The 23,637-nt window shown below is 35.2% G+C and overlaps 2 protein-coding genes across 3 annotated transcripts; one reads left to right on the forward strand and one right to left on the reverse strand.

The window, feature by feature from the left end:
- Window positions 1-6,692: 6,692 nt before the first annotated feature.
- On the forward strand, window positions 6,693-10,452 carry LOC108200307 (MLO-like protein 13). Its single transcript, XM_017368417.2, has 14 exons — window positions 6,693-6,912; window positions 7,355-7,412; window positions 7,493-7,719; window positions 8,209-8,325; window positions 8,424-8,472; window positions 8,559-8,647; window positions 8,718-8,792; window positions 8,908-8,996; window positions 9,264-9,313; window positions 9,387-9,427; window positions 9,517-9,726; window positions 9,801-9,868; window positions 9,955-10,015; window positions 10,118-10,452. The coding sequence occupies exons 1-14, from the start codon at window positions 6,793-6,795 to the stop codon at window positions 10,367-10,369; spliced, it is 1,506 nt and encodes a 501-aa protein (XP_017223906.1). The 5' UTR covers window positions 6,693-6,792; the 3' UTR covers window positions 10,370-10,452.
- Window positions 10,296-15,504, reverse strand: LOC108200309 (uncharacterized). Of its 2 annotated transcripts, none has more exons than XM_017368418.2 (5): window positions 15,260-15,504; window positions 13,220-13,524; window positions 11,325-11,561; window positions 11,016-11,233; window positions 10,296-10,814 (listed from the first exon to the last, which is right to left on the reverse strand). In XM_017368418.2, the coding sequence occupies exons 2-5, from the start codon at window positions 13,466-13,468 to the stop codon at window positions 10,550-10,552; spliced, it is 969 nt and encodes a 322-aa protein (XP_017223907.1). In that variant the 5' UTR covers window positions 13,469-13,524; window positions 15,260-15,504; the 3' UTR covers window positions 10,296-10,549. The 2 variants fall into 2 exon arrangements, with proteins under 2 accessions (XP_017223907.1, XP_063940835.1); XM_064084765.1 differs by having other exon boundaries at window positions 13,298-13,524; window positions 15,260-15,401.
- Window positions 15,505-23,637: the final 8,133 nt, after the last annotated feature.

A 23,637-nucleotide genomic window follows, 5' to 3' on the forward strand; every position in this document is an offset into this window, starting at 1 on the left:
GACCCACATGTGGGGACCACCTGCCACGTCAGCACATGTGGGGCCCAGATTGCAATAATTTCTTCTCTACACACATCCTGGATACCAGCTTCCTCATTTATCAATTCACTTTACTCATCATTTCATTTCTTATTTTTTCATTTCTTCTTCGCTTCCCCTATTCCTCCATTTCGATCTCTTCGATCCTCTCTTCCTCTCTTCCTCTCTTCGAGCCTAAAGAAATCCATAAAGAAATCGAGGTTCCTAAATCAATAATCTAATTCATGGATTGTTGAAAGCCTTCGATTTCGACAATCTTTAATAATCGTTAATTTCTGCGGTTTAATAATCTAATTCATGGATTATAACTACTTCGTTCGAGATTTTTTGCAGGAGACTGAGTTGATTAAGCTTGAAATGGTGAGGCTTGGATGAGTAAGCGAGTTGATTAAACTCAGATGAGTAAGCGAGTCAACTCAGATGAGTAAGCGAGTTGATTAAACTCAGATGAGTTGGATGAGGTGCTTTTCTCATTCGAATATTTTGACATAATTCATTCGAATGCTTTTCTCATGCCTGAGTTGTCCAATTTTTACATAATTTTTACTAATTTTGACATAATTTTGGGGATTGTACTAATTTGCTTATGCCTTGGTAATTATGTACTAATCAGAATGTGTTTTATGTGCTAATTATGTGACTGAGTTGTGAGTGGTGTGAGTTTTGAATGTGTTTATGTGCTAATTCGAATGTGTTTATGTACTAATTTGAATGTGTTTTATGTGCTAATTATGTGACTTTGTGCTTTGAGAGTGTTTTATGTGCTGATTGAGTTGTGCATTTTAGTCCCAAAACTGGGACTTGGACTAAAAGAGCATTTTAGTCCCAGTTTTGTGCCCAGTAAAAACCAAAAGTAAAGTAAAAAACAGGACTGAAACCAAGTGTAAAAAACCAAGTGTAAAAAACCCCAGCTAGATGGAATTGTCCTGGGACTGAGTTGTGACTTGTTTGTGACTGCTGACTGACTGTGAATATAAGTGATTGAGTTCTAATTATGCTTGTGTTCTCTTTGGACTAGCAGTTGAATTTTGAATGTGTTTGGACTTATTTGAATGTGTTTTATGTGCTAATTATGCTTGTGTGAGTTATGCTTGTGAGTTTTGTCCAATTTTATACAAAAGTAAAAACCAGATGCAGAGAAACTAAAGAAAATACCCTAAGTTGTGAGTCCCAGTTTTTCCCCAAACCCCAAAACTAGCTACAAACCCCAATAAAAGCCCCAAAACTGGGACTGTGAGTCCCAGTTTTTCCCCCTAACTTGTGCTTGTGCCATATTTTTTCTGTAACTTGTGCTTGTGCAACATAAACAAAAAGTAAAGACACCATTTACAGACTAAAATAGCTACAGACTAGCTACAAACTAATTACAGATCAGTTAACAAAACTCTTAAGTCAAAACCCTCACAAAACTGGGAATCAAAACCCCAATAATTAAAACCTCAATAAACATGAAGCAAATCAAAACCCTAATAATTAACACAAACATGCAAATATCACAAGCATGAAAAGAGTAAAGCAACCAAAAATCATTCATACCACCATAATTCATACTTAAAATTAAAACCCCAATAATTACTTCAAATTTAAAAACCCCCATCAAAAGTCACCATCAGTTCATTACATTTAGTACTTAAAATCAAAAGTTCGATAATTAAAAACACATACTTAAAAACCAAAAGAAACCCCGGCCACTCCCCTGATCAACCTCCATGACGCAGACGCTGCCCCATCTCCGCCTGCACCCTCCTCACGGTCTTCAGATCCTCCCCTAGCATTTCCACCATTGTGTTAAAGGTAGCAGCCATCTTCGCGAGTTCAGCCATCTGCTCGGAGATCTGAAACAGGTGAGTGTTTAGGTTGCTGAGAGACTTCTCCACATTTTCAGAGTATCTGGAGGTTGCTGCAGTCCCTGAGTCCGCGGAGGTAGAGTGATTGCTGTGAAAATGAAATCAAACAGAGGTGAAAAAAACAGGGAAGGAAGAGAGTAAATATATAAAACAGAAAAAAAAGAAACATGCATGCATATATAGGCTAGGGTTTGTATTTACCTTGAAGACGCCATTAAAAAATAGGTGATCGAGAAGGAAGAGAGTAAATAATACAGTATAGAGGTGATCGAGAGTATAAAACAGGTGAGTAAATAAAACAGAGGTGGGAGGTGAGAGGTGAGTATATAGGCCGTAAAAAAATTAATCCAACGGCTGCAGGTTCATTCACCAAGATTTGCAATTATTACATTCGGCTGAACCCAAGATTTTGGCAAACCCTTACGTATTCCACCGCGTCTTTTAGCAAAACCTTTCGTTTTTCAGTTTTCGAGTATGCAAAACCTTTTTTAAACACTTCATCTTTAAAGTAAACCCAACTGGCATGTTTTTTACAATTTAATTACAATAACTTTTGAATAAATCTCGATTTTATTAATCTGGATTTTAATACAATTATTAATCTCGATTTTATTACAATTATTTCTGACTAAATCTCGATTTTATTAAAATTAGTTAATCTCGATTTTATTAAAATTTGTTAATCTCGATTTTATTATATTTATTTTTGAATAAATCTCGATTTAATTACAATTATTTTATTAATCACGATTTTATTACAATCATTTTATAAATCTGAACTTTTGAAAAATTAATCTTAATTTTTCAATAACACAAAACAAATGAAAGCAAAGTATTTGTTTTAAAAAAAGAAAAAGAAAAGCAGAGGTAATTTCATGAACGGGCCAGACTAAACAAATGGAAACAAAGGCAATTTCGTGAGCCCAGCAAAGCATTTTTTTTATTTGAGCCCAGCAAAGGAAACCGAGTGTTATATTTTAGTTATGCAAAATCCAAACCAATCACAAGGTTGGTGCAATGGTTTGTAGCATGTTCAATAAAGTGAGAGGTCATGGGTTCGAATCCTTTAGCAATCTACAAATCTTTTTAATCAAAGATGGACCCCAGCTGAGTGACATTCAACAGCCACGTCAGCAGAAGTGGGGCCCGCAACTGCCACGTCAGCAGAAGTGGGGCCCCAACTGCCACGTCAGCAGAAGTGGGGCCCGCAACTGCCACGTCAGCAGAAGTGGGGCCCGCAACTGCCACGTCAGCAGAAGTGGGGCCCGCAACTGCCACGTCAGCAGAAGTGGGGCCCGCAACTGCCACGTCAGCAGAAGTGGGGCCCACTACTGCCACGTCATCAGAAGTGGGGCCCAAAACTGCCACGTCAGCAGAAGTGGGGCCCACCATTAATGCCACAACTGCAAGGGGGGACCAGCAGTGGCGCCCACTACCACGTCAGCTCGTGGGATCCACTGCCACGTCATCATGATGGGTCCAGAACGGTCTATTGCAACGGCTTTAAATGCTACACTAGAATAAGGTGTTGCATGAAACTTTATTGCAACAGCAACGACCCCTATAATGCAACGCCAATTGAGTGTCGTTGCAGAAGACAGAAAAGCAATGGTCTTCTGCAACACTTTCCTTGCAACATTAAAAAAAAATGTTGCATATAAGCACTTATGGCGTAGTGATGGCTTCTTCAACCTTTGTCTTCGTATCTTCCGATTCCGGTGCAGGCGTAGTGTTATTTACTTGTCCTGTCTAATTGTTGAGTTATCATCCCTATGTAACATATAGGGTTGTCTTTACATTTAGACTTACATGTTTTTTAGCTTATTTTTTAAATGTAGTTATTGACATCCTATATCTCTAATTTAAATATGAAAAGCCTTCTGAAATACTCTCCATGATATGAAACTAATCATCATTATTTCTAAATTCAGAATCAAATCAATTCTTATCATTTATTTTAAAAATTCAAATTCATCACCATCTCTCTCATCTTTTTTATTTTTCTCCTCCTCTCTAAGTATGGTTTCAAAATCTATCTTAATTGAATAACTAGTATAACTTGCACGGGAAGTTTATTTCATACAATTAATACTAATTGTAACATACTTTACTTTACTTATTTTGAGTCTTTTGATTGATTTCATATGTATGTGTATATATCCATATTTGCGTATCTATAATTGTAATTACTTACTTCCTATTTCTCTTTGATTAAATATGGGAAGACTTCCCTAAGCACTCTGAAGACTTTATTGTACGATATTGCATGAAAAATTACAAAATTCACAAATTGAATTATCTCTTAAATTGCTAATCGCTTTTTCTTAAAATATTGAAAATTAAAATATATTTAAAAAAATCAAACAATAATTTTCTTATCTTTATACGTTTAATTATTTCACATCAACATGTATGTTTTGGTATATTTACCTATTTTTAATTGTAATTGTTAGCTTTCGAATTAAAAATGAAAAGACTTCCTAAGCACTTAGAAGATTTTTTGTATAATACTGCATTAAAAATTCAATATATTGAAAAGGTGATTACCTCTTAAACTGTTAATCGTCTTTTCTTAAAATATTTAAAAATAAATTATAGTTAAAATATTTTGATAAGATTATACAAAAAAGAATAAGGTATTGATGCACCATTAAATATGTTATACTTTGAAAAATTATGATACGACTATTGTTTTGTTAAAATTATTTATGTGTTATTGTTATCTTCGTAATCTTATTTTTTTAGTTTTAATAAAGTAATTCTTATATATAAAAAAATGTGAGATGTGTCATTATATATTAACTACTATCTAATTTTTTATTTTAAAATAAATATGAAATTAATCCAAATTTATATACCAAAGTAGTAACAGAGCGTCGTAATAATAAGGTGTGTGAAGCAGCATTTAGTTGATATTTAAGCATGCTCAATCAGCTACATAATCGGTACTTTTTAAATATTTAATTGGTTTGAACTTTTTAATTTTGTTTGAAGAATAATATCCTTTGAGGATCAGAATTTGTAAGCAATTTAGAAGGCACATGTAGTCAATATGTAGCTCTGCTTGATTATATATACATTTAATCTAAATATATTTAATTCCCAAAACTGTTTGGTGTCAATTTATACAACTACAAGAAATATCAGCTTTATCAACACACCGACATCGAAAGTCGATGTTAATCCAAGTTTGAGTGCGGTATATAGCATGAGACACAGTTATATATTTAATTTGCTCATTCTTTCACACGGAATCGTATAATTGTATAATTCATATCAAAATAATATGAGAATAATTTATAATTTTTTTATTTTGTTCCAAGCTTGATCGTGATGAATATAAATCGCTGCTAGATCTCTGATTATAACATCTCCAAAAATGCTGAATAATCGTACTACAGTATTCATATTTTTATGAAACAATAATGTAATAAGTATTTGAGATTCTCAAATCTTATAAATTATGTGGTTATCATCCGGACTATATTTATTTTGGATGACATTTTATTTTATTTTATTTTATTCTTCATTTGAGATTATTTGATAGTTTGATTTTCTATTCTTAATCAAAAAAATTATGTTACTACGCCACAAAAAATCAACTACAATATCAAGACACCCGTGCGTGGAGCGCGGGCAAAAAAAAGCTAGTTCATCAATTATAGCTATTTAAAATTTTAAGATGTGTTTTGAGTGTGTGATTTATGTGTATTTTGTAAACGGGTACAATAATTTTAGTATTTTACATGTTTTTTAGACTTAATATTGATTTATTTTTCCCAATTCATTTATAAATTTCTACTCTCTCTGTCCCAGCAAGTTCTTAACGTTATTTTTTGACAAGTATTTTGATACTTCTATAAAGTATAGTTCCCTAATATTTTTTTTAATTTTTTTTCTTGAATAAAAGTTTGACGTTTAAACTTTTATTCAAAATAATATTAAAAAAACGTCATGAACCTGTACTTTATAGGAGCCTCAAAATGCGTGTAAATCTTGAACGTACACAATCGGCTGGGACGGAGGGAGTAATAGTTAGTAATATGGATATATAATTTAACACTTTCAACTTAAGCAAAAATTTTGATTTTTAAATTTGATTTTATATAAAAACATGACTTTGGACAAATATGGTTTCACAGTAGGACCAATTGTGATATTATGATTAATTTTTTGCAATTTTTTGATTAAAAATGTTGAAATTTTATTTTTTTTATTTACTATATATATATGATATTTTTATATAAAAAAAAATGACGACAAATACTGTTCATATTCTGACTACAAGATATTTTTTTTTTCTAGTTTACACATTTCTTCATTTATTATTATTTTTTACTCCACCTGGGCAGGAAAAAATTCCCTGGTCCGGCTCTACGATACTTTTAGATTAGTAATCTTACTAACTGGTACTTTCATCGATAAAATTCCTTGAAGGGTCATCAAATATTTTGATAACTGTTACTTGCAACATCTGTAGCTATAATCACAGTAAACTACATTTTGATGACTGCATATATATATATTTTCTAGAGAAACTTTAATGATCTATACTTCAATAGCTTAATGATGGTTTTTAGGCCACGTCGAACAATAAAAACAAACGAAATGAGAGGTAAATTAAATTTTTACCAACAATATCTTGTAACATGGTACACTTTTTATTCTCGTCTATTTTTAAACCAACAAGTCTCATGCAGCAAGTTTGTTCTTTGCTTCACCACCTCCTGTCTGCCAAATTCACCCCGTATCATATTCTTTGCCTTTCCCTCGATGTATTCTACCAAGTACTACACCGATATACCTTACGCTAACACCAAGAGTCTGTTCTTTCCATTACACATAGTACTTGTTCACAATATAAATATTGCCGCGAAAATAAAATAATAAGAGGTGGCTGCATGAGATGGCGGAGGAGGAATTGCGCTCTTTAGAGTATACACCGACATGGGTGATTGCTGCTGTCTGCTTCATAATCGTCTTCATCTCTTTGGTCGCAGAGCGCGGTCTTCATCGTCTAGGAAAGGTATTGTTTTCGACCAGTGTTCTAAAAAGCGCTAAGCAAAAGTAAATTTCTAGTAGATACCCTAGTGCTAGTATATAATGTGATCGTGATAAGTTCTCATCCTAATACCTCGAGATTTTAAGGCGAATTGGTCATTTAACATGATATCAAAGATTTCGATGACTCTTCCTAAGACCTAAAGGTGTTAGTAGAGTTGGTATCTTATATATGCTAGGTGTGCAGAATTGTGTACAAAAAAATTGTACATAATGACATGGCAATTGATGTGGAATGTTTTAATTGGGGCTGATGATGTGGATACAGGAGACTCATTCTAATTAAAACCCATCTCATGTCATTGTGTACAAAATTTTGTACACAATTCTGTACACCAAGCATTTTCCTTCTCTTAAATATTACAAGTATGAGTAAAATATTGCATGTTGGATGGCGTTTAATGCAGTGCTTAAAGCATAGAGGTCAAGATGCCTTGTACGAGGCTTTACAGAAACTGAAAGAAGGTTGGTGACCATGTTAAGTATCAGAAATATGATTAAAATGTATAATAATGTGAAGATTTAAGTGAATTTTTGGGTGGCAGAGTTGATGCTCCTGGGATTTATATCCCTGCTACTAACAGTCTCACAAGGACCGATAAGCAATATGTGCATCTCCCTTCATCTTGCTTCTATCATGCTTCCATGCAAATTGCCTCATGAATCCTCCTCAGCTCCTGCCACGGAACATTTTCACTTGCACCATACTTATAACAATGGCCGTCGACGCCTTCTCTCCGAAGGCAGTGAGTCCCAATATTGTGCTCACAAGGTATGCATCATATATGACATACTGATCAATTTCTATTAATAATCGGCTTAATACCCTTTTAATGTTTAGGGTGTGTACTGTTACAATATTTTAACTCGGCCGATTCAACCCCGCCGATTCAACCCTCCAAGTATCTAAAGTTTGCTCGACCCTTTTAACCCCTAAAAATATATTAGATGTTCTTTTTAACCCCTAAAAAATATATTAGAATACATTAGATGTTCCTTTTAACTCTTTATGTTTAACGCCCCTTTAACCCTTATGAGTGTGAAAGGTCATGATTGTCCATCGATTGTATACTGTTTTTTGGTATGAGGGCTATTTGGAACATTTTGGAGGGCTGAGTCGGCCGAGTTAAAACATTGAGGTTGTATCGCTGCACACCCCAAAAATTGAGGGTTAAATAGGGCATTTAGCCTTAATAATTACACTCATAAACGTTGCCAAATTTGTTAGCTAAATGTTGATGCATTATTCTTACAACAACAGAATAAGGTGCCATTATTCTCCAGAGAAGCTCTGCATCAGCTACACATATTCATATTTGTGTTGGCTGTTGTTCATGTCATCTTCTGTGCAACTACCATGGTTCTTGGAGGGCTAAAAGTAAGCTAAATAATTCTATCCTATCTATAGTCTTACGTTTATTAATCGACATTTTACCTGACATAGCTTTATGATTTATTTGTCTACCATTTATATAGATTCAAGAATGGAAGCGCTGGGAAAATTCATCTATGACAGAGACCAATGGTATCATATGAGTCTCAGTCATTTTATCATGAATTATAGAGTGCTTATCATTTCACTCACCAAAATTTGTTTATGATGATTTGTAGCTCCTAACGTGATTCGCAGACATCATCTTCAATTTTCCAAAAGCCGCGCATTTGGATACTGGAGAAAGTATCGTGTCATCGGTTGGATGGTTAGTTTTCATATCAGCAATCAAATAGTTAGATGATAATTACTTTTAACACTCCTCTTTTGGTATCCAGAGGTCCTTCTTTAAACAATTCTATGGTTCGGTCACAAAGGCCGACTACATTGCACTGCGAGCTGGATTTATAGAGGTAACACTGTCAACAACACACCAGTAGTCGTCGTCTCAAAGTCTATGGGGGTGCTTCGTGCTAAACTTTAATATTAAACCCTTAAATTTGTTAACAAACGTTTACATATTACTAGGAACATTGTAGATCCACGCCCAAGTTCAATTTTCATAATTACATGTTGCGGACATTAGAACACGACTTCAAACATATGGTTGGTATAAGGTAATCATTTGTTACAGAAATTATATAAGGGTTTGTCCAGGCACATGCTAAGCACTAAATTTTATATATTTGGGTCATTTTGATTGGTATGGTTGTTGTATATGCAAGGGGGTCCATAATTATTAAGAAATAGGAGCCAATTAAAATGAGCCAAACTTATAAATTTTAGTGCTTAGCATATGCCCATGGGCACAACATAGAAAAGCCGATTATATAAATGCTGTTAAGAAGTTGTCTGAAGCTGAAGTTTGTACACTGATCATGCAGCTGGTACTTGTGGCTCTTTGTTGTGGTCTTTTTGCTGCTCAATCTTGCAGGTAATTTTCTTCCTCATTTTGTGGTCGACAGTAGTTAGAAGAATCCTTATGCATTGTAATCACTGGCTTGCAGGATGGCACACCTACTTTTGGCTATCATTTCTACCTCTAGTAGTGAGTTCTCCAGTGTTTTGTTTTTTCTTAAATCTAATCAAGTTCTTATGTCTTGTAAAAATTACGAAATGAGTTAACATGCGTGGCAGCTACTGCTGCTTGTCGGAGCTCACCTGGAACATATTATTACCCGCTTAGCCAGAGGAGTTGCAGAAAGAAACACAGCGGAGGGTCAAGCAGCACCAGTTAAACCCTCTGATGATCATTTTTTCTTGGGACATCCTAAATTTATTCTTCACTTGATTCACTTCATTTTATTTCAAAATTCATTTGAAATCGCCTTCTTTATTTGGATCTGGGTAAGCTTATCATTATCTACATTCTCTGAATCCATGACGATCGGTGATTCATAATCATAATTTTTTGTGATCAGACATCATACGGATTCCGTTCATGTGTAATGGAAAAGCTTGTTTATATCATCCCAAGACTCGTCATAGGGTAACTTCCATACCTTAACTTTTACTTCCTTCTGAATTCATTCCGCAAGACGATGCCTTGAACTCCAACTACTCTTTTTTATGCAGGTTTATAGTCCAAGTGCTTTGTAGTTATATCACCTTACCCTTATATGCTCTTGTGACACAGGTAATACAATGCTTGATTGAAAGTTAAGCTGTTTACACAGTTGGCCATTAACCAAGATCAAACTCATGTATTTCAAGTCTCTTGTACACTATTTTGATGCAGATGGGATCTCAATTCAAACCAGCTATATTCAAAGAGGGTATCCGTAATCTTGTTGGGGACTGGGCGGGTGGACATGTACATAATAGCTTGACCAACATGCCTTCCAGCGCTGATACGATAAATAAACTGGAAACAGAACCATACAATGGTATCCATGTCGAGGAACAAGAGATAATAGTTGATCAAAGAACAAACTCCTCAGCAGTTGAACTATTTCCTTCCTTTCCAAATAACGGAACTTCCTATCCTTAGAGATTATCACCCACATAAACATGTATGATAACGATAGGTTCATTTCAGTCTTTGGTATTACAGATACCCTATGCTTTACATTATCTTTTTCTATAGTTACAATTAAGGGATCATTCAAAATAAACACCTTGATGCTATGACATTATTTACACCCTAGCAATATATGGCACATATCTTCTATTATACTGATGATGGAAAATTAAGATGTTTATGCTGTTCAAGTGGAAGCTTTTCCAGTTCAGCAGTGCGGTGATCAGCTACAGAGGATTCTGCTCTGTTTCTCTCTGCACTTTCAAGTTCATTTAGAGTCCTCTTTGCATAAATTGTAAATGCAACTGTCGTAACAATAGCAATTATCATCGAGATGACATTATATATAATCTCCACAGCTGTCAATTGATGGTTCCCATACTGAACATCTGCTAATGTCCTTATCAACCGCCCACTGCATGGAAGAAAACGGATCAAAGAATAAGAACAAGTCCTTGTATAGAACACAACAGTAGTTAAAAAAGCCGATCACTTTATATGGTCTAGTGATTGATTTCATTGCTACCAGTCAAGACCAAATTTCCCCCAAAAAATATACAATCTTAATTTATTGATACAGCAACTTCATGATGAAAAGGTAAAACAGTTAACTGACCTATAAATGTAAAGGTAAGCTTCTGGAACCATTCCTGCCACTGAACCCCACAAGTAAGGCCAAAACCGCATGCTTGTCACTACAATCGCATAGTTAAAAATTGTGTATGGAAATGGTGATACTCTAAATAATGCGACGACACGAAACTGATATAGCCAGCTTCCTTCCCCAGCTAGTCTAATCATAGCAGCTTTCTGTGGCCATCTTTTTAACCATTGCTATGCAATAACAAGAGGTCGGGATAATAAGAGAAGAGAACTAATAATTAGAACTACACAAAGTGCACAACCAAATGAACTAGGGTCTTACATGAATTTGTTCTCGAAATAGTAAACCAATCATGTAGGGTAGAACCATTCCAATAGTAGTGCCAACCATAATTATAAAAAAACCTAGACCATACCCAAAAATCATGCCAGCCAACCACATAGAAGGACCGGAAGGTATTAAGAACACAGGAAATAGGGCAAGAGATGCCACTAGTACAAGTGCAAGAACTGGACGACCAAATGCAGTAGCCTCCCATTGCATCATTGGTACAAGAACCTACAACAGATTTGAGGAAACAGCAGTCTAGGTCAGGCATAATGACAGAATCATGTTAGGATTGCAGTTATATAGAAAGGCTATAGCATATAATGTCAAGGTTCACCTTCCTGCATAGTTGTTAGTTGTTACCTTTCTTATTTTGACATGCATTCGAGTCAACTATAAATATATGAAAACCTGCAATATATATTTACACTTCAAAAAATTTATGTTTTTGGAAATGCCTCGTAATTCATAATGCTATAAATGTTGAAGGGAGTGTAATTTGGGATCCCTAGCACTAGTCTAATACTTAACAATTTCAGTGATGTACAGAATATGTTCTCTTTTTAAAACCCAAAGAAAACTTAACGCTCGATTCACTATGAGCAGTAAAAAAAAATTTAAGGTACTGGTGGCACTTTTCAAATGTGCCTCTCTGGATCAATTATGATAATTGGAAAAAGTAGAGTTAACCATTGTCCCTAAATCATAATCATGGTAAGTTATGTGTTGTTCTTTACTAAGTTACCCGGACACGGGTATGGGTATCGGACACGGGTACAGATCCAAGAGTCAGATTCGTAATTTTAGGATAATTAGGATTCGTGGACGTGGATCCGAAATTAGACCCGGGTACGGGGACTTGGCACTTAAGCTCCACACAAGTCAAACTTAATATAGCCTGATTTATGGTACATTCATAAAAATAGTGTCTACTGCACATAAATCACATAAGCTGAAAATTGAAGCATAAAATCAATAGAACAACATATAAACAAGTCATTCATGGATCTTGATCTCTATAAACAAGTTGAAACAAGACCTAAGTTTTCATCTTGACATGGGATGTTACAAGGTGAGGTGTCCGGTTGTAATAAGAAGGATCCGGCACAGATCCCATACCCACACCCATGTCATGTCCGGTGGACACGGGTATAGGCACAAAAATGGAGAGTCCGGGTAACATAGGTTCTTTAAACTTCAATCAAAATTATCGGTATATTTATGCATATTTAAATCTTTAGTGATATATAATTTTAAAAAGATCCTTCCAGTATTAAATGCATAAGTTAAGGTTACAGAAATTGGTACTCAACCTAACTCTTTGTTTCAAAAATTTTAAGTAGAACCCCTTTGTGTTGTAATAATATTAGGTTGTAATCATGACCCCGGAAAAGGAAATATCAATGAAAGAAAAGTCAATTGTGGCCTGTGGGGCTGAGCGAAAGCATATTCTTCTTTCACACTGTTTTCAATTTTTGCTCTCGTACCAATATACTCCCCCTGGTCCATTATATAGGGTGTTTGACTTTTTACACGTAACTTTAGATGCTTTGACCATATAGCAAATATTAATATTTTTGTAATTTCTTTTTCTCAATAAAAATATAGCATAAATATTTTTATTCAGAAAAAGAATTCCTAAAAATACTAATTTTAAGCATGTGGTCAAACCTCCTAAAGATGTCAAATACCCTATATAATGGACCAGAGGGAGCATTATATGCTTGCCATCACCACTTTATAGGCAGGGACTACAGCAAATTAGCAACTACACAAAATCAAACTAACAAGAAGAGGAAACTAAAGGGTGCACTAGTAAGACTTATTCTCACACAAAACTACAATTACAGAACTTGTCCAGAAGTTCTCAGCGAGAGATAAGTACTAACCTTCTTGAACAAAAATGGAACTCCCCATTTCAATAAAATAAGAAGAGCTACAATAGTAATCAAGGACAATATTATGACCTTGATCCACCAATTGAAAGATCTTATTCTTGGTTGTGAACGAGGCCGTAAGATATCGGCATCCAATGTTCTTGGTTCACTGGATATCACCAGCCTTACATATTCGTTATCCTCCTTTGGTTGTGTCACATTGTGTTCAGTGTCTTTCTTTGCTTCATTTAAATCTGGCATCTTTGTTGAGACACCAAGAACGTCTTCAATATGAAGAGAAACTTGGACTGAGAATACTGCAGATTAAAGTAATTATAAGACAGGAGTTGTGCATTATCATTAATCAAAAAATATTATTTTGAGAAAATATAAGTTTAACTTTCCTGTTCTTAAATCAAAAAGAGATACTTATATATTTGCATGGCTAATTGAGCAAAATTAAAAGGATTTGCTAATATGGTACAATTTAATTTGGTGAGAAAATTTTGACATTAAAATATTACTTAAGTGCAGGAATAAAAACTTGACGTATATATATAAGATTTTATGCACTAATGACGTATGACTGAAGCCCCTTGGCAATAAAACGGTGTGGTTCTCTCTTTGCTTTCTAGTCATCTGTTTTTCTCTGACATAAAAGAGGGCAAGGAATGTCACGCTTCCATTTTTTTTTTGGGAACAAATAAAAGATGCAACCAGGAAACAATAGACTTCACTAGTAATACTGAAACAACAGGTAACTGCCAGTTTACTACAGCTCTGAGTGGCAGAGCAGTTTGATACTTTTAATGGTAGAGGAAAATGATTTGGCTTTGTCATTCACAGCAGTAATGTAAATGAAATAAGAAAGAAACTTAAGAGGGCTGCACTCTTAGTTCTCTTGATATTAGGTCAGTACTCAACTTATGTTACTCCTGTTCAATTTATGACAGCACATCATTAAGCGAACTGAGGCCACCATGCCTCTGCAGGATCTTAATCATATATTATATCCAAACACATGTATCAGCTCAAACAGGCATAAACAAAGAAAGTATATCCAGTCATTTCTACTCTTCCAAGGATGTCCAATCGGTTTAGCAAAAAAAAAAAAAAAAAGGTGTCCAATCGATAGGTAAATGGTCCTTGCTGCATGACTGCATGTTCACACAGACATATCTTAGACAGTGAGGATCAGATTCACACACTAAGCAAAGTTCTATATCGTGGAAGTGGAACCTTAAGAATAATTGTTAGTCCTTGGGTAACATTCGCACTCACTCAACAGCCAATTGTTTTTGGAGTTGGATGATTCTAAATGGTATTACATAATTACAGTATTAAAATAGGTAATTTATTGTTAGAAATAACATTTATATTAAATTTATCCTTTTGTACTGCAAATTCCTAATCTTGTGTTTGGTCAGCACTTAGCATCTTTGGCAGGACAGTAGAAGATACAGAAAACTCATCTGTTAGGATATTAACTAAAGTTCCTAACTTCTTCTCCACAAACTTGGTTCTCATTTGGTCCATTTTCTAAACACTCTTTAGTCCGTCTATACCGATCACCTCTTATTCACTACCTCTCATATCATTTTTACAAAGAAAAGAAAAAAAAATGTATGAGGAATTATATCTACGGTGAGGTGGTGATTTCTTCTGGATTAAAACACAAAGTCCAGGATTTTCCACTTCAGGTTTCTTCCATACCCAAGGCCACTACAAAAAATCATCAACCTTATATGAAGTCTGAATTCTATATCTACTTAACTCTCTCTCTTTTTTTTTTTTTTTTACAGTTTTATTGAGCAAATTTTAATATACAATACATGTCTTCACTAAAACTTGAATACTAAAGTATGTCAACTTTATCTTGTTTTGCTAGTATACAATAAACCTCCCCAAAAGGGAGAGGGAGGGGGGAGAGAGAGCGAGCTAACAAATTCAAAAGGGTATGCACAAAACTGATCAAAACCACGCCAAACAATCAATATACACAAACAAATCACACAACCAAAAAGGGCCCATGGGTCATGATCAAGAACTTACAAAAAACGCTGAAATCACCCCGTGGATCACCTGAGCTCCACCAAGTTTTCTCTATCTCAAGAAATGAAAAGCCGTTGAACCAAGAAAGCACTTTTGCTGAACTTTCAAGGTTTACTCATGTTTTGTGCTGTTTTTGAACGACGTTAGATTATTATTTACAAGTACATACACACAAAACTTAAGTAATAAAGGATGAAAAGTGGCATTAAGGGGGGTAATGGGGACATGAGCTGTCACTTTAGTTCCACCAACTAAAATAAAACAGTTCCACTATTGTTGCCTGGTCTGTGTGCGTGTCTTCCCGCAGTGATGCACAAAAAATCTGATCCTGGACAAAAAAATCAGGATTTTTTCAAAACAACTTTTGCCCCTCCTATTTTTTTATAGTTCTTTTACACTGCTCAACACGTATTTTAAGATATATATTAAACATAGTTTCATAATTTATTTATAAAAAAAAATTCTTTTTTTAATAAAAATTTAAACATTAAATTTTTGTTCAAAAGAAAAATAGTTCAAAATAATTTATCAAACTATATCTTATGAGAGCATTAGAATGCGTGCTGAGTCTCCGTCTCCCGATGTAAATAATAAGGGGGACGAAATGAGTATTTCAAATCATAGCCAACCAATATAATCAATACCACTAAAACACAATATCTTACGGACGAGGAAATTATATATAACGTCTTACACATCCAATTCAGCGAATGATTATAGTCAACTCCGTTGAACGTATTAAACATAATTTATCAATTATAAATTATGAATAGCAATAAAATAATGTGTCAAGTGCATGACCACATACTAGATATGTTCAAAAAATCTGAAATCTGAAATTCGAAATCCGATCCAAAAAAAATCTGCAAAAAAAACCTCGTCTGGGTCGGCCCGGTCCGAGGGCGTAAAACAGACCTAGTATTTTCATAAAATCTGGATTTTATTTGGATTTTTGAAAAATCCGTGCTTTTTTTAATTAAATCAGACCTAGTATTTTTGGAAAAACCCGGCTCAGTCTAGCCCGATTTTTAAAAAAACCTGGCCCAATCTTTTTAGATTGTTAAAATAGAATATATCAGTTCAATATGGTAATTAATGATGTGTAATCCTTCTACAGATTATTTACAGATTTGTAGAGGTTCAACAAATCTAGTCATCTAGAGAAAGGTTGACTAAAATTATAGACCAACGATGGGTATGGTTGGAGGGTGATTCTTTGAACAGGTTGGCTATATTTTTTATTTTTAGTATGTTAACTCACTTTTCAGCTAAGGATTTTCTGTGATTGAAGATGCTCTATAATTATAAAAGTGATTATAAAAATAGATAATAAGCTAAAATTTGTTGTTTCTGTAGGTAGACATGCTCGGGTATAGCTATAGCGGTTAGCTATAATATATGTTTATCATTTTCAAATTCTCATGACTATATTTTTAAATAATATTTATTTATTGTGGAAACATTTCATAAATAATTTTTTCTAAAATCAATCAAGTAAAATTTTTATACAAATATACTCCCTCTGTCCCTCTCATTTCTTTACAGTTTTTTTACACTGCTCGACACGCATTTTAACGCGCATATAAAACATAGTATTATAACTTATTTTTCAAATTTTTCTTTTTTGTATAAAAATATAAACATCAAACTTTTATTGAGAAGAAAAAATGTTCAAAATAATATGTCAAACAACGTTTTACGAGAGTATTAGAATGCGTGCCGAGTCCCCGTCCCCCAATGTAAACAAATGAGGGGGACGGAGGGAGTATATGTTATCCTAAATGATTAAAAAATTATTATTTAAAAATATGTTATTTTACTATTCTCAAATTTCAACTGTCATATTTTAAATAATAATTTATTATTGTTAATAAAACTCAAAAATAATTTTTTTCTAAATTCAATCGAAAAAAGTTTAAATACAAGGATATACGTTATATTAAGTAATTAAAATAATTTTAATAAGTATGAAGTTTAAAAATAAGTAATTTTTGATAAGTATGAAGTTTACAAATAAAGTCCATCAAAATTTAATGAGTTTTTCCAAAATGGCCTTAAGATATATAAAATGATAAGAGATAAACAATGATTAAGTTTTTGTGGGTGAAAATATTGATTTTATGTATGTGCATATTTGTTTCATTTGTTAATAAGTTTCGAAATTTTTAAGAGAGAAAAAAAGGTGTTGCATGATAACTTTTAATTTTTTCGTTTTTCAATTTTTTACGGATATTATGTTAAGTGACCTAAATGAAAGTTTTTTGAGTTTGATGACCCGATTGCAAGTTTGTAGTTACTTGAGTGACCAAAATGTCGCTTCAGCTGACTGTACATGCCACAGTGAATTTATTTAAGCCAAGTCACGACGCTTAGTCAGCTTTCTGTCAAATTTTAAACAGAGTGTAACAGCTAGTGATCCGAATGAAAATTTTTAAGAGTATAATGATGTGACTGAAAGCTTTTTGAGTTGGATGACCCAATTGCAAGTTTCCGGTCAGTTGAGTGACCAAAACACCATTTAACCCTTTATCTAAGTAGAACATACTGTCACAGCCAGAGTATGTCTTTGTAGTGTCGTTTTATTACTGTCATTTGTAATGTCTGTACACTTGGAAGTAGTTTAATTCACAATTGTTCATGCCCCAAGGCGCGAAGATAAACAACAGCAAGAATAAAAGACTAGTATTGTCAAGATGGTTGACAACAGTGCTACACAAGGCAGACAGTTGCAAGGTCATGACATCAAGTTTGCATTTGACAGCAACATTGGCAGAAGCTTCGCAGACAGCAAGTTTCTGCTCGCATGACAGCAGAACACTGGCGTTCCTACCTAAAGCGTATTCAGGAAGCCACTGTCATCCCAATCATTGTTTGACAGCAAGTTCTGGTGTCCCTATGTCACTACAGTTGGAGATCTTGGATTATATTTGATTCCATATCAAGTCATTCCTGTGATAAATAAAGATGTTCAACTTTAGGAATGCTGCAAAAAATATGTTTTGTAGCAGACCTACCAAGCCTACAGCTTGAAGCTCAAGTATATACAAAGTCGTGGATAGCTACATGGAAAGGAGAAAAGTCACTATTCATTCACTTCTGTTGTACTTAAAATAGTATGTTCCTAGGTTGCTTTTCATAATAGTATGTTCCTAGGTTGCTTTTCATACAATGTAACAACTGTTGAATAGCATTTTAGGAATGTCACATGGGTTGTAATCTGTAAAGTAGCCGCAAAAGCGAAAGTCTACTTTATAGATTTGCAGAACCCATGGTGGCCAAGTTAGGATAAACTCTGATATAAGTATAGGAACCAAAACTTGAGCTAGAAATGTATATTGAGTGAATCTGAGAAGATCAAACAGAGAGAACACCAAGGGAGTGAAACACAAGTGTATTCCTTGAGAAACGAAGCTCGAGAATTATTTTTCGAGGTTGTAGCAAAACAGCAAAATAAATAAATCATTTATTTTGTGAAGTTAAACTACAAGTGTTCATAACTTAGTTTTCATCTCACTCTGCTAATATAATTTAATCTCTAATTGGTTGTTGAATTAGGATTTATATTTATAAGTATTGCATTCAACCCCCCCCCCCTTCTGCAATACATTCGAGGACCAACAACTGGTATTAAAGCAGGTTAGGTTGTTTTCATATTCTTGTAAACAAATCCTGAGATCGTGTCAAGTACGCAGAAGTCAAGCATCAAGATTCCAGCGTTCGACAAAGAAAATTACAAAAGCTGGAAATGGAAGATAATGCTATTCATCAAGTCTTCAAACCAGCTCTACCCTGGTTTATTGGAGAATGACCCATTTATCCAGCAAAAAAAAAAAATCCATCATACACCAATGACGACAGGATCGTTCCTTCTCACTGGGTACCAAAGAAGCCTAGTGAATGGACTGATACTGAAAAAGAGAAAGTAGCCCTGGATGATCATCTACAGTTAATCTTGCTGGATTCTCTTTCAAATGACAAATTCTTGTATGGCAATGTCATAACATGTAACTCAGCATATGATATGTGGAAAAAGATTGAGTTGTTGTGTGAGGGAAGCGAAGAAGTCAGAGAGAACCAAAAGCAGATCTTAGTCTCTCAATATGAAGCTTTCATGGCAAATCAAGGAGAAGAGTTGACTATCATGTTCGAAAGATTCAGCAAGCTGTTAGGTGAATTACAACTCCATGGGAAGCCCTACGACAAGAAGGATGTCAATCTGAAGTTCTTACTCACTCTGCCAAATCATCTGGAAAGTAGAGTGACAGCTATCCGAGAAGGAAAGAATCTCAACAATGTTTCTCTGGAAACATTATATGGTGTTCTAAAGTCTTATGAATTAGAATACTTTCAAAAGAGAGCCATCTAGTTTGGATTAAAGAACAAGATGGCTAATATGTCTAATGCTCTAATCGCTCATGATCCTAGAGTCAGTTAGCAAGGCGAACCTAGTCATGTCTTCAAGAAGATTCAACCACCCACTCTAAAAATTGAGGAGGTGGAAGATGAAGATGACAGGGTTGTTGTGGCACTGGAAGATGATGATGATGATGATGAGTTCTACACCCTCGAGAAAATGGAAAGTATGGACAACCCTGCCATGGCATTTATGGCAAGGAAGTTCAAAAACTTTAAGTTCAAGAAGAAAAAACCATTTAGAACTCAGGGTCAATACTCAAGGTTCAACAAGACTGGTTCAAGAAAGGATACTAATAAAAATTCTGGTGGTGGATATAAATATGGGTTGGTGGATAGATCAAAGTTTAAGTGCTTCAACTGTGGAGAACTTGGACACTTTGCTGGAGAGTGCAAGAACCAAAGCAATTCAAGAGAAGAGACAAAGAGTCTGGCGGTCAAGGAAAGAAAGGTCAAGGAAGAGCATATGTTGTTGAAGGCACGTGCTGGGAAGAAACTGATGAAGAAGAGAGTGAGCAGATGGTGAATCTTGCTCTGATGGCAAACTCAGGTGATGAGGCATCAAGCTCTTCAAGTCAGGTACCCTCGCTTGTCTTACTTGATATGACTATTGGTGAGTGCAAGAAAACTATTGAGGATATGAGTGCTGAAATGTTTAATTTGCACACTAGTCTTTCTGCAGCTCGTGAAGAAATAGTCAGGGTAAAAAGTAAGAATGAGACCTTAACTGCTGGTAATGACTTGTTACTTCTTAAAACTGCTTCTTTAGATTCCTTAAGATCTGATAATGATAAGCTTAAAAATTACTTAGCTTGTGCTAAAAAGATTGAGGAATTTCTTAAGACTAAATTAGCAGAGAATGAATTTAAACTTAACGCCTATAGAAACTCTTCTCAAGTTGTTCATGTTGGAACAATCGGACCTTGGTCCTGCGTTTTATGATATTAATTAAAAGTTCGAACAGAATATTAACCTTAATCGCTACGGCGCAAGCGATTCAAATCCACGTCTTCTACTGTATTCCTTGATTCTCCTTGGACGAAGTGTGGCCTTCGATCTCCCAAGGTGTGCCTCTCCTTAAAGCTCCGAAAACCCAAAACCCTAGCTGTCTCCTTGAGAAAAACGTCTGCCTCTCTCTGACTCTAGGATTAATTCGTTTTGGTGTGTCTTTCAGCTTTAGGAGAACGAGAATATATATAGGCTACAGCAGGGATCATGGATCATTAGGTCAGGCCTTCCAATGACATTCCGGGCCAGGCCCAATGTCATTAAATATTAATTCTATCCACTAAAGAACTAATATTTGCACTACCTTTCCTAATTCCGTAAATTAATTATTTAATTCGGCTCCCATATTACTTGCTTATAAATTCCCCATGTTTAAGATATCGCATGTCCATTAATTAAATTAATTTCTGACAATTAATTTAATTAATATCTTTTATCCTTGATCATCCACTCAACCTTATAATTATGCAAGAACAAATCTGCCTGCAGGACTAAAGCATAATTATCTTTATGAGCTTTCAAGAGGACATCATCACCCGAATATATTTTTCGGACACGGTTTCCTTTTATAGTCAATATCCCACTCTGTATATAATGTCATTGCCCAATACATAAATTCGTAATTTAAAATAAATTACTTAATTTATGAGTCAAGGCATGTGCATTAAATACAAGTGTCAATCACTATATCCGGATTAAGAACTTAAGCATGAATAACATCATAGAATCTTAGTTCTTTATTGTCAGAATTAAAGAAACAATTATTCTACTATTTTGATCCCGTTCAATATACACAAAGTATATAAGTATTATTCAATAGTCAAGATAAACTATTTCCAAATAATACTTCAGCCGTTCCAGTGGTTTGTCTAACACCACCTCGACTGTGAACCTTTATTATATTATATAAGGAGTCTGATAATCTAATCTTCTGCTATCCCATTTGATACTAGATTGTCTACAATATATAATATACAGACAATGTGAAAACATGCATCCAAGATTCTCAAATAATTGTTATATACTTCAAACGAATATTTTAGTATAACCCTAACAATCTCCCACTTATACTCAAGATATTCTTTGAGTATATCAGTGTTTATTACAAGCAATCCACTACCAACTATAATAACTATGTGACCAAGTATCTGACTCCTATCGCTTCCACGTGCTCCTGAAAAGCCTTAGCTGGTAAGCTCTTCGTGAAAGGATCTGCCCGGTTATCCTTCGATGCTATGTCAGCCACAATGATATCTCCTCGCTTAACGAACTGTCGTATGAGGTGATACTTACGCTCTATGTGTTTCGCTGCCTTATGGGCCCGCGGTTCCTTGGTATTCGCCACAGCACCAGTGTTATCACAATAAATCGTGATTTGCTGTGGCAGATTAGGAACCACACCCAAATCCAGCAGGAAGTTTCGGAACCATATAGCCTCTTTGGCTGCCTCCGAGGCTGCCACATACTCGGCTTCCATGGTTGAGTCCGCGATGCATTTCTGCTTCACACTCCTCCATATTACGGCTCCACCTCCCAAAGTAAAAACACATCCCGAGGTGGACTTTCTCTTATCCTTATCCGTCTGGAAATCCGAATCGGTATATCCCAGAGGCAATAAATCAGAGGACTTGTAAACCAGCATATACTCCTTAGTCCTTCGCAGGTACTTGAGTATTGCTTTTACAGCACTCCAATGTTCTTGTCCTGGGTTTGACTGGTATCTGCTAACCATGCCTACGGCAAAGCAGATATCAGGCCTCGTACATAACATTGCATACATTAGGCTCCCACATGCCGAAGCATAAGGAACTGCCTTCATGTTCTCTATCTCCTTAGGTGTCGAAGGACACTGCCTCTTTGATAGAGTAACTCCATGTCTGAAGGGTAAATTACCCTTCTTGGAGTCCTGCATGTTAAAACGAGCTAATACGTCATCTATGTAGGGCTCCTGAGATAAAGCCAACATCCTTTTCTTGCGATCCCTTATAAGTTTGATCCCAAGGATGTATGCTGCTTCACCTAAGTCCTTCATTTCAAATTGTTTGAACAACCATGCCTTTATTGAAGACAACATCTTAACATTGTTTCCAATGAGTAAAATGTCATCAACATAAAGCACTAGAAAAACCACTGCATTTCCCTCACATCTCTTATACACGCATGCTTCGCTTGGACATTGATCAAATCCATATGACTGGACTGCCTGATCAAAGCGAATGTTCCAATACCTAGAAGCTTGTTTAAGTCCATAAATAGACCTCTTCAGCTTACAAACAAGATGCTCTTGGCCTTCTTTAATGAATCCCTCTGGTTGCTGCATATAGATGGTTTCCTCAAGATTTCCATTAAGGAAAGCTGTCTTGACATCCATTTGCCAAATCTCATAATCGAGATGAGCTGCTATAGATAAAAGAATACGGATTGACTTAAGCATGACTACTGGCGAAAAGGTTTCCTCATAATCGATACCTACTTTCTGAGTATACCCTTTCGCAAAAAGTCTTGCTTTCCAGGCTTTCACCTTTTTGTCTGATCCCCTCTTTTTCTTGTAGACCCACTTACATCCAATAGGTTTTACACCTTTGGGTGGTTCCACGAGCTCCCAGACCTGATTAGAATACATTGATTCCATCTCAGAATCCATTGCCTTTTGCCAAAGACTTGCATCTTTGTCCTGTATTGCCTCTTCGTATGTCCGGGGATCATCATCATGTTCACCAGAGACCAAGTCCGAAGACTCTCCCAAAAACATGAATCTGTCGGGCTGTCGAACAACCCTCCCACTACGATGAGGAACTGGTGTGGTATTAGTGACCGGTTGCACAGTCTGCTGTGGTTGTTCTACTTGTACTACAGGTTCATTATTCGTCCCTCCCACTAGTTCCTCTAAAACGATACTACTCTTGGGTTTGTGATTCATTATATAGTCTTCCTCTAAGAATCTTGCATTGGTGCTA

Source organism: Daucus carota, chromosome 9 (assembly GCF_001625215.2).
Source record: "Daucus carota subsp. sativus chromosome 9, DH1 v3.0, whole genome shotgun sequence".
NCBI classification, from domain to species: domain Eukaryota; kingdom Viridiplantae; phylum Streptophyta; class Magnoliopsida; order Apiales; family Apiaceae; genus Daucus; species Daucus carota.

What these genes read in the sequence shown, in the direction of transcription:
- LOC108200307 (XM_017368417.2), top strand. Translation starts at nt 6,793, where the DNA reads ATGGCGGAGGAGGAATTGCGCTCTTTAGAGTATACACCGACATGGGTG. An exon ending in ATCGTGTCATCGGTTGGATG is followed by an intron (nt 8,648 to 8,717) that starts GTTAGTTTTCAT and finishes TTTGGTATCCAG; the next exon opens with AGGTCCTTCTTTAAACAATT. An exon ending in ATCCCAAGACTCGTCATAGG is followed by an intron (nt 9,869 to 9,954) that starts GTAACTTCCATA and finishes TTTTTTATGCAG; the next exon opens with GTTTATAGTCCAAGTGCTTT.
- LOC108200309 (XM_017368418.2), bottom strand. Translation starts at nt 13,468, where the DNA reads ATGCCAGATTTAAATGAAGCAAAGAAAGACACTGAACACAATGTGACA. An exon ending in TTCCATTTTTGTTCAAGAAG is followed by an intron (nt 11,562 to 13,219) that starts GTTAGTACTTAT and finishes AATCTGTTGTAG; the next exon opens with GTTCTTGTACCAATGATGCA. An exon ending in GCTTACCTTTACATTTATAG is followed by an intron (nt 10,815 to 11,015) that starts GTCAGTTAACTG and finishes TCTTCCATGCAG; the next exon opens with TGGGCGGTTGATAAGGACAT.